This window comes from Miscanthus floridulus, chromosome 18 (genome assembly GCF_019320115.1).
Source record: "Miscanthus floridulus cultivar M001 chromosome 18, ASM1932011v1, whole genome shotgun sequence".
NCBI lineage: Eukaryota > Viridiplantae > Streptophyta > Magnoliopsida > Poales > Poaceae > Miscanthus > Miscanthus floridulus.
The window spans coordinates 92,828,302-92,839,488 of NC_089597.1; the positions used below are offsets into that span (position 1 = coordinate 92,828,302).

Below are 11,187 nucleotides of genomic sequence, written 5' to 3' on the forward strand. Positions count from 1 at the left end.
GGCCAGAGGCAAAAAAAGTAAGTAACTTGTATTTGATTGATTGTGTCCCTTTATAATAGCTGAGGTCTAATATTTATACCCGGAGCCTAAACATGAATTCTATTCAAGTATGACTCATTATAATCTTTGGTATAAAACAGAATATTCCTAATCTTAAGATAACTTGGACCCTAATCTTTCCCTTTTTGTAGAGTCCGATCTGCATCTCTCGACGCCGACCATAGTCCATTATTGTTACTTGCTGACGTCATTCAAAGAGAGCCAATCCCAGTGTCTCTTCTGAATCAGCTGATATCAATCTTCATGCAACCGAGTCCTTGGTCGACACAATTTTGGAAGCTTTGAGTTCCCGTGTTTTTTTCTCTCCAAATTTTAGTGTGTGTGTCTATATATATATATATATATATATATATTCCATGTGATATAATAACAACAATAATGTATTCCTATCTCTCATGAGTGACAAGCAATCACTCGACTTCTATCGGAGTCCTATAGTATAGCAATCTACACGATCCTATCATACTAGTAAGACTATATATATATATATATGCAAGTGGGTTTTATTCAACTCCTTAAACTTAATGCACGAGCATAAAATAAAGTGCAGAATAATTGGGGTTATGCACCGGGGCTTGCCTAGGTAAGATATAACCAAAAGTTAGCATTCTATCATGATGACATGATCATTAAGGCACCATCTTTTCTGCTACTTCGGTCATCTCCATAATCCATCATTGTTCCTATTATGATATACGTGGATGCAACACACGGACGTAAATAATCAACGGCAATCGCAAAATACGATTATGCCTCTCAAGGTAACGATCTAGCTCTAACGACTAACGTACTAGGCCACGTATCCAAGTTATTGAACTGGGCGCTAATTTCTCACAATGTTTTAGTTATAAAATCCCTAGGTGTTTCTTTATTTCCTTTTATTTACTATATATATATAAACTAGGGCTCATTAGTTACCTCAGCATACTAATTATTCTGAAGCTACAAAAATTACAGATGGCACATAATAATACTATGGAGCTACTATAAATTTTCAAAGCAAACACTACCATTATTCTATCACAAAAATCCCCCATATTTGCATCTTAATAATATTAAGCATCTTAGTTTAATTTAACAACTCCTACAAATATTATAGAACTTTGTGGATAATATATACTGGCGGATGGAGCATGATTTTAGGAACCTAACAAGATTAGTTTCACAATTGTTGGTCAGCTACACAATTTTTTCTTGAATTTTGAAATTTACCCTAGAAACTAATTTTGAAACGCTGTAGAAAAAAGGAAAAGCCGGTGGCCAACGATTTCGGCTCAGCATCCTAAATGGCCCATGATGGGGAGACCGCCCATGTAGCAGGCCGGCCCAACAAGCGGCCCGCGACAGGGAGCCCACACGCGCCCCCACACCCTTTGCAGAAAACCCTCAGCGTAACAGATTATCACACGGCGTCACTGAGCACTATTTTACTAGACACAAGCTTTGCACTAAGGACCCTAGATGTTTTTGCCTTCACAACGGGGAGGTCCCTGCTCTACCCCACATTCGCTGGCATGGTGACCAGCGGCATGGGTGGCTATGCTAGGCACCCCGAGCTCGCTACCATGGGGGTAAGGAGCTGACCTTTGCCTACCGCTAAGCGCGCACTCCTAGGTAGCAGTGGGGAGCTTAACGGCGCACTACCGAGGGCTAGCCCTGGTGACGGGCGGAGCCCTGCCACGGTGTGCTTGTTCTGGCGACCTAAGGCTCTACCGAGGTGGTGGCGGTGATGGATGAGCACCAGTGTCTCACTAGGGTTCGTGCCACGGTGGTGGTTGAGGCAGAGGAGCAATGAGGCGACCTGGCCACATGCGCCCACACCTCACGGTGGCGTGTCGAGTGTGACACTGGTGTGCCATCGCTCCGATGGCAGACTCCCTAGACAAAACAACACGAGCACCAAGTGGGGGGTCAAGGTGAGTTTTTGGTATCAAGCAATTGAACTACTATCACTCCAATCCTACCTCTCTCCCCAGTTCTAGGTCATGGCAGCGACCATGGCCCACGGCGAGTAGAACCTTGAATTGACACGGTGAAGGACATCTACTGGGACTGGTTTTGGTCAGGGCAACTAGCTAGCTTCCTATGCTACTTACTGGTGTGAGGAGATGGGCTGAAAAGCCTTGAGCTGGGCGAATTAGAAAGGCGGAGGCATGAGGTTATGGCCAAGACCACGTCGGAGGGCACACGGGTGAGCTCGAGAGGATTGAGCGAGTTAAAGCGGGACTCCAGTCGGTGATGGCAACGAGCTCATGCACACAGGCGATGAGACCTGGCAATTTGGCGTGATGTGCATAACTCAGAGTGAGCAAACCCGAGTAGAGCCCTCCATGGCAGCTAGTGGTAGGCCAGGGAAGCGTCCCATTGCCCACTATAGCTAGAGCCAATGACCTAGACGCGATGATGTAGGACGGCTCCAGTGCTCGATGCGGTAGGTGGATTGAGGGGTGAGGCGGGCGCCACATCTATTGAGTCCACTCCACCGTGGCCATGACATGCTATGCTCGCGGCACCATGGCCATTTGCCTAAGCACGACATGCACGTAGCAGCGAGCCAAATCACAGAAGATGCGTGACATCAACCTCATGCGTGAGCTGGGCAACGGTAGCGGCTCGGCTGTGGCTAGAGCCCCAGTGCTAGCAGCGCCCCATGCGTGGTGACCACAAGCTCGGACTGAGCGACTACTATCAGTGGCGTGCACGAATTTTAATGCTCTAACGAAAACCAACCCAGCTCGGTTGAGACCAAACCAATTTGCCAAGGCTCAAGAGGGTTCTAAAGGCTATCCAAGGAGCATTAAACGCAAACTTAGATGAACTACCGAGAGAGATAGAGACATGCCAAAATAGGTTCGTCAGGCCAGGCGCTGATTCACGAACGGAGCGCCAAAACCTGACCGCAATGTATTCTAACAAAGTTTGGGCATTTTTTACAAGAGCAATGTGATCTCCAACATGACTTTGACCTACACCATGCTCATGTACTCACCTTGGTACACCCAATAGTGCAAAAACATGAATCTACTATTTAAGAAATTTAATCAAAATTTAAATGCCAAAACAGCATCATCATTAGGTTTTCAGACTTGATCATTTTAGTTCTAGAGGCTAGAATTAAATTCCAACTTCAATCCTTGAGCTATCAAAAATACTATGGAACAACATTTATTTACCGAAACAAAAGTTGCATTTCCATCTACTAAACTTACACTTCGAATTTTATTTCAATACTATATACAAGTCATATTGTATTTTTGTTTATAAAAATGGCTTCTGTGCCAATGTTTAGAACTACTTATTCTACTCTTCACGTTAGGATTTTTCATTAACACATATAGGCATTTACGTATCTAACTCACTATATTTATAGATCAATCTCTTAGGCCATAATCTCAGTGCTTAGTGAGCTCATAACACCAGAGGTGTTACATAGGTAGCCTTGCCAATTTTAGGATTCCCCTGTTGGGCAACTCCTTAACTGGTCTTCATGGTAGCCTTGCTGATTTTAGGATTCCCTATTTGGGTGACTCCTTAATTGGTCTTCTCGGGAGGCGTTTATTGGTTTTTTGGGTAAAAAAACTAGTGCCAAATTGGCCTCATCGACCTGCTGTTCGGCACCACCATTTAGATCTAACTCCATTGCATATCTTGGCCATGTGCAGCCTTGGTGATCACGAATACACGGCCGGACTGGGAGACCAACACTCAAACCATTTATTATAACATAAAGATGTTACACAAAAGCACACAGTGGATATCATGCACACATCTACCATGCCCTTTGGGGAAAGCAAGGCATGTCACTCTAACTTGTAACTACCTATGCCTTGAATGGTATGGTATGCCAAGGGGGAGCACCCCTATATAAAATCCTAGGTGAGTGTGGCAGAACTGCCCGAATAACACGCTTTCAGAGGTGCTCGTTTTCCACTAGACACTAAGCACCCTAAAAGTTAGCTACATCGGATAGTTTCATCGAGTCCACCCTAAGGAAGAACTCAAAACAATCAATGTTTTACTGCCAGGATCCAATAATGAGTATGAGCTTACAACACTTAGTCCATTTCATACAACAAGAGTTCTTGGAAATTATTTATTATAATAGCAGAGTTCAGAGTGCGGTAATTAAACAGCAGAATGGAAATAAACATCTAACGAAAATGATACAAGGATCTATCTGTGTCCACCAAAAGAATCCTCCACACAAGAGCTACTCCTCAAGCTGCACCTACAATAGGGGTAAAATAAACCCTGAGTACATAATGTACTCGCAAGACTTATCCGACTAGTGGGAATAGTTTCTCGACTCCAAGGAGTGTGATAGGCAATATGGGTTTGCTATTTCCTTTTTGTTTACAAAAAGCATTACTAATAGTTTGTCCTTACAACCAAGTTTTATTAGCAGTCATGATTACTTCATTAGCTAACCATTCTAGGTAAGCATTGTTCTACTTTCAAGCAAGGGTTAAGCAATCAGAACCATGTCACCATCTTTCATCTTATAGTTCTTACTATGGTGGTAGACCATAGCCAAGTCGTACCGTCTCACAGAAACGATGATTCATGAACCAATGTATCATAGCTGGGTACCCCGAAACACATGCCCTGTTTGTACCCCAGGCATAAACAAGACCAACCTATTCCACTCCTGTCATGGGGTCTAGGTCCTCGTCCAAACTTGGACTCCAAGCCCTCACACTTGAGACCCGATCTTAGTATGGTGCTTAGACTTCCACCTATCTTTGCCTCCAATTAGTTGGTCCAGAAAGAGCCAGAACCCACAATAAGAGCGTAACATGCCTTCCCGCTCCCATAAGCAAGTATGTGCTCAGTATAATAAGTCTGTGACCTGACTACCATCCACAGCAATGGACGGTCCTTAATCGACATGAACAGGGAAAACAATGTAACCAAGCTAAGCCCCGATGGTCATAGAACACAACATGTTACACCCACCAATACCCATACCATATCCCTACCCTGTCTCTATTTTTCCTTTCATTATTTTATCATGGGAGTAATTATAATCACCTATTGTGAGTAATGGCATGTTACTCATGCTATAGAAAGCCTAAGCATAGTAGCTACTTGAACCTATACTAGTAGGACTCATAGAACAGTTATATCTATGCATGTGGTTTTCATAAACTTCCTTTAATGTAAATGCACATCACATATATATATTAAGTGATTATCAAAAATAAGGGTTATGCACCGGGGCTTGTCTTGGGCAAGGGCGGTGTCAGCTAAGTCAGTCAGTAGCGGTTTTGAACCTTCTCCTACAAGAGAATCTCCTCCTCGTACTCCTCGATGATCTCCTCATACTCATGATCACCGGTGGTCACGATCTCCACCAACTCATTCTCTACATGCATACGATGATGATGCAACACTTAGCATTTATGCAACAACAACTCTTAAAATAAGAATACACATACTAAGCTACTAAAAAAGCTCTAATGACTAAGATACTAAGCTAACTATCATCTTCATCAAGCAAAGTGTTGGGTTCAACTAACAAACACCTAGCTTTACAAGTGAAGGATATATCTTTATTTCTACTAATGATTCAATGTATATTGAAACAAAGAGCATTTAACTCCCCTAATGCTTAGTCTATTCTATAGCTACAAAAATTATAGTGAGCACATAATAATATAATGAAGCCACCATAAAAATTTTAGGACTAAAGCTATCACCAATTTACCACAAAAATTCCTATAATATTTAACCTAATAATATTAAGCACTCTTAAATGATTTAATAGCTCCTGGTATCAACATGTATATATATGAACTAAATACACTAACAGATAGAACACAATTTTAGGAACCTAACAAAATTTGTTTCACAATTTTTGGATACCTACATGATTTTATATGATTTACCAAAGATCAGCTCAAAAATTAAATTAGAAAACTATTTCTAATTCCTTATGAAGAAGAAAAACAAATTCTCCTGCACGGCCCACATGCGCAGCCCACATGACGCAGCGCACGCGGTGGCCTATGGTGTGGCCCACGCGAAGACGGCCCACGGCGGGGAAATCCCACGCGCGCTGACGTTTTTCCAAAATAGACCTCGCACTTCTCCCAAATTACAACTAAGTACTAACACTATTTCTTCCTCTCTCAAAACTTCTCACTTAACCCCCTAGCCTTTCCCTCATTCACCTGCGTGTACCCTCGGTAACTCAGTGCACGGCGGTGCGATGAGCGATGACACTAAGCGCCTACACTAGCCACCTGGGACCTGCGCGGGCCCACTTAACGGGTCGATCACCATCTCTAACCCGAGCGGCTATGCAAAGAGCGACAAGGGGTGGCTGGAAGCGCTGGAGCAAGCTGTAGTGACACACGACTGTTTGCTACAGTGGCATAGCTGCCTCGGTGATCTAGAGCACCTAAGAACCTTATTGGCTTGCGAGGGAGCATCAGTAGACTACCATGGACCTAGCCGAGGTGATGGTTGGGGTGGAGGATGGCAGAGGAGGGTTGGCCATGTGTGGCTAAGACATGCAGCGGCACACCATGTCGGAAAGGTCGTGTCAGTGACGATGGGGAGGTGATAGCGGTTCTACTGATGTGCGCAAGGTGGAGAGAGAGGCAAGGCAAAGCTGGTGGCACAAGTGAATTGGCTCGGGAGGGACGGTAGGAGGGTTGTCCTCATCCATGGCTAGACACGGCCTTATCGGCATGGCGGTGAGCAAAACTCCAAATTGGGACTCGGCCAGGCATGGTTAAGGCTGGGTAGGGTCGGGCAGTGAGAGGACCTAATGGTGAAGCCATGGATATGATGAATTGAATGGAGGTGATCGCTCGCTGGGTAAATTGGATGGCGCGTCTCTTGGTGACGGTAGAGGGAGAAAGAGAGAGAGGTGGGGCACGGCAGGTAGGCTCAGCTCATCCTCGCCTTGGCAGGATGCGGTCAGCATGAACGTGGAGGCACACGTGCAGATGCTATGGACAAGCACGCGTGTCCCTCACCGACATGGCCTATATGCCCACAGTGTCTTAAATGATAAGGCAACAACAAGCCTAGCCATGTGTGCATGGCAGTGGCGGCCTCGAACTGGGCCAGCAATGGCGTAGAGGGTACAGTGGACAGGCGTGGATGCGATGATGATGCGACAACAATGGCAGTGTCGTGGTGCGAGGAGGGTTGGCAGCATGGCGAGGCAGCATTGCACGGACACGATGGCGAGGTGATAGCGCCAGTAGTGGCTTTGTCATGGCGCAAGTGGGCGGCAGCAGCTCTACATGGTGGGGCCAGCGGTAGCCAAGCCATAGCCAAGCTAGAGGCAGCCATAGCCTACCACGTGTGCACGCGCGACCAACACAGCGACGCCATTAGTGCTGGTTTGTGAGCTTCCACACCGGTCAGCTCGCCCAGTAGCCGGTATAGCCACACAACTTGGCACGCCATTGTGGCCACCGCTACATACTCTGCCTCGCACATAGATAGCACCACCACCTTCTATTTCAGAGACAGCCATGAAATTAGAGCCGACCTGAGGAAGACGAGCACTCTAGAGGTGCTCTGTCATCCATCGATGTCCTCCGCCATGTCTGCATCGCTAAACACAGTGAGTTGCAGCCTACTCCCACCTGTCTTGGGAAAGATAATCCCATGATCCACCATCCCCTTGATGTAGCATTGTAGCCGCTTCATTGTAGCCCATTGATCCTCTCTAAGATCCTCCATGAAGCGACTGACGTAGTCCACGGCAAACGCAATGTCCAGCATCATGTGGACTAGGTAGCGTAGATCGCTGACGATGCTCGGGTAGAGTGTTGCATCTACCTTCACCGTGGTGCTGGCCTTTGTCAGCTTTAGCCACTCCTCCATTAGAGTCACACATGACTTGCACTCAGCCATGCCGCTCTGCTCCAATAGCTTCGACGCATACGCGCTCTGATTGAGCATGAGTTCCTCCTTCCCCTATCTCACCTCGATGCCGAAGTAGTAGGAGAGTGCGCCGAGATCGCTCATTCAAAAATGAGCTGCCATCTCGCGCTTGAAGCTGTTGATGTCCTCTGTGCATGCGCCAGTGATGATCAAGTCATCCACATACACGCTGATGATGAGATCCTCCTTCCCCCATTGCCACATGTAGAGCGCGTGCTTAGTTGTGCACCACTGAAACCCAAGCTCGTCCAGTGTGGCATCAAGCTTGGCATTCCATGCTCATGGGGCCTACCGCAATCCATAGAGTGCCTTGTGTAGTTAGAGCACCCTGTGCACCTCTCCCTTGACGGTGAAACCTAGAGGTTGCCTGATGAAGTCCGTCTTCGCCAGCTCGCCGTTAAGGAAGGCCGATTTAACGTCCAAGTGATGGACGCGCCAATCCTTTGCTGCTGCCAAGGCTAGTAGCAAACAAATGGACTCCATGCATGCTACTAGTGCAAAGACTTCCTCGAAGTCAATGCCCTCGTGCTGAACAAAGCCTCAGGTGATAAGGCACACCTTGTGCTTGACAATGGTGCCGAGCTCATCCCACTTTACCTTGTACACCCACTTTAGGCTGATCGGACGACATTCTGGAGGTGGATCAATGAGCTACCATGTCTTGTTTTCCTCGATCGCCTTCATCTCCTCTAGCATCTCCCATCGCCAGTTCTCATCATGCTTGGCTAGTGCAAACTTGGGTGGTTCCTCTACACTGATGAGTAGCAGCTCTTAATCATTAGGCAGCCGACCAGCTAGTCTTGAGGGCCCTGTGCCGCCGATGATGTTGTCCAGCCTATGGAACCGCACCACCTCACCTTCATGGAAGGCATCCATGAACTTAGTGATGTCACTTGGTGGTGAGGCGAACTCAATCAGTGTTGATGGAGTTCCCTGTTCTGTCAGAGTGCTCGACACAACACCTAGAGTGCTCGGCACCCTAGTTGCAGTGCTCGGCACTACTTCTGGACCATTTGTCACTACTCCTACAGTGCTCGGCACCACTATAGGAGTGCTTAGCCTCAGTCTAGGAGTGATTGGCACCACTACAAGACCTCTTGGCTCCACCATGGGAGTGCTTGGCACCCGTCCTGGAGTGGTCACCACCACTGCAGAACCTCCCGGCACCACTCCTGGCATGCTTGGAATCCCTCTAGGAGTGCTCGGCATCCCTCCTGAAGTGCTCGGCATTGCCCTAGGAGTGCTCTGCTCTACCGCTAGAGTCCTTGGCACTCCTCTCGGAGTGCTTGGCACCTCTTCCCTAGCGTCTCCACCACCATGGATGACCAGGTGCTAGTGAAGCTGCTAGCTTCCCCCATGCTCAGACCGGTCTAGTCCTAAGCTGCCTTCTTCTCGAACATGACGTCGCGCGAGACAAGCACCTTGTCTCTATGTGGGTCATAGAGGTGGTACGCCTTGGTACCCTCCGCGTAGCCTAGGAACACCATCGGTGTGCTCCTATCCTTTAGCTTGGTGAGGTTCAGCTTTGTCTTCCTGACATGGCTGATGTAGCCGAATGTTCGGAGGAAAGACACGCTCGGCTTGTGCCCATACCAAGCTTCGAATGACGTCTTGCTAGTTAGGGCCTTGGTCAGAGCGTGGTTGAGGATGAACACCCCCATGGTCACCACCTCACCCTAGAACCTTGTCGGCATGCCTTTGGCCTTCATCATGGATCGAGCCATGCCGACCATCGTCTGGTTCCATCGCTCCACCATGCCATTCTGTTGTGGTGAGTACGGCGCGGTGTGGTGTTGCACCACACCCTGATCCACTGTCGATGTTTGACCACCGATAGCCTGCCACAGGGGTCCTCGGGGCAATATTGTTCAGGCTTCAGCGTATGCAGAACTCGATGGTAAACGCAAGGGATAGTCGATTTATCCTGGTTTGGACCCTCGATCGTTGATCGAGTAATAGCCCTACGTCTAGTCGGCATTAGCCTTTGCGTTGGATTGATTGTAAAGTGTTGTGTCGTACAATTGTTCTATGAACTCCCCTTCTCTAGGAACCCTGCCCTCCCTTATATAGTTAGGAGGTTAGAATCCTAGTCGGTTTTTAATGAGAGTTCCTAGTAGGATTATGGAATAATACTACTATTAAGATTACACGGGAAGAATCCTAGTTGGACTAGATCTTCTCTCTTCCTTGTAGGGTATATTGTGGGTTCTGCATCGACAAGCCCCCGAGCACTTCATGGTTGAAATTTAGAAGCCTCATCTTGTTCCTCTTGTCGAGTAGGAACAAGGGTTGTCCAAGTGCTTTCTTGAGTAAAACCATGTAGCGCTTCTTTGGATCTTCGAGTGGTGTGTGCTTTTTTTTTGAAAAAAAGTTCATCCATCTGGGTGTAGCCCCTGAGCCTCTTGCTCTTTGGCACAAGGAGCTGGAGGATCTTGTCTTGATCTCTTTCTTCGTTGAAGGTCAAAAAGAACTCGGATATTGCTCGGTCCGGGTTCTTTTTATCGTAAGGTCTTGAAGGGGTCAGCCCTGAAGAAGTCTTTTTTGTGACGTGCGCTTTTAAGAAAAAGTGCACTCACTGAGTGTAGCCCTTGAGCCTCTTGCTATTTGGAACAAAAAGTTGGAGGATCTTGAATTTGAGTTGTTGAACGAACTAAAAACTTCCCCTATTGCAGCCCCCAAGCATTGTTCAAAAAGAACTTGGATACAGAATCTTGGCATATTCTCTAGTAGTCTGCTGTTGTCAGATGTAGAGTCTGCTGCTTTCATATGTAGAGTCTACTGCTTTTAGATATAGAGTCCGTTGTTGTCAGGTGTAGTTGTATGGTGGTGGTTGAGTGTAAATGCCTTCTGTTCATGGGTTGTACTGTGTTGGTATATTCTCCCGAATATGCTTGTTGTTGAGTACTGTTCCTTCACGCCTGAGTTCCCCTTCATTATTGAGTTCTGTCTTTTCACTGTGTCCTTTGTTAGGCTTGTTTCGTTGGTGCTCTTGGTCCATGTGCACCGCTCCTTCGGTCTATAAATAGCCCCCTAGAGTGCTATTTTGATTCATTGAGCATTCTGTTGCTTGTTCTGAAGTCTCTGTAGTCATGAATATGGTAGTTTGTGAAGTAGAGCAGCCTCTGGGTGCATTTTGTAGTTTTCGTATATCTTGTCATAGCTAGAGGAAGTCTTGTGATAGGGGTTAGAGGTAGACTAATCCTATAGCAGCAATGTACT

General features: G+C 46.7%; 1 protein-coding gene across 1 annotated transcript; it reads right to left on the reverse strand.

Annotated features, from left to right (window-relative positions):
- Positions 1 to 7,602: 7,602 nt before the first annotated feature.
- Positions 7,603 to 7,938, reverse strand: LOC136524194 (uncharacterized mitochondrial protein AtMg00810-like). The gene has a single exon (XM_066517649.1). The coding sequence runs from the start codon at positions 7,936 to 7,938 to the stop codon at positions 7,603 to 7,605; it is 336 nt and encodes a 111-aa protein (XP_066373746.1).
- Positions 7,939 to 11,187: the final 3,249 nt, after the last annotated feature.

What these genes read in the sequence shown, in the direction of transcription:
- LOC136524194 (XM_066517649.1), bottom strand. Translation starts at nt 7,938, where the DNA reads ATGGCTGAGTGCAAGTCATGTGTGACTCTAATGGAGGAGTGGCTAAAG.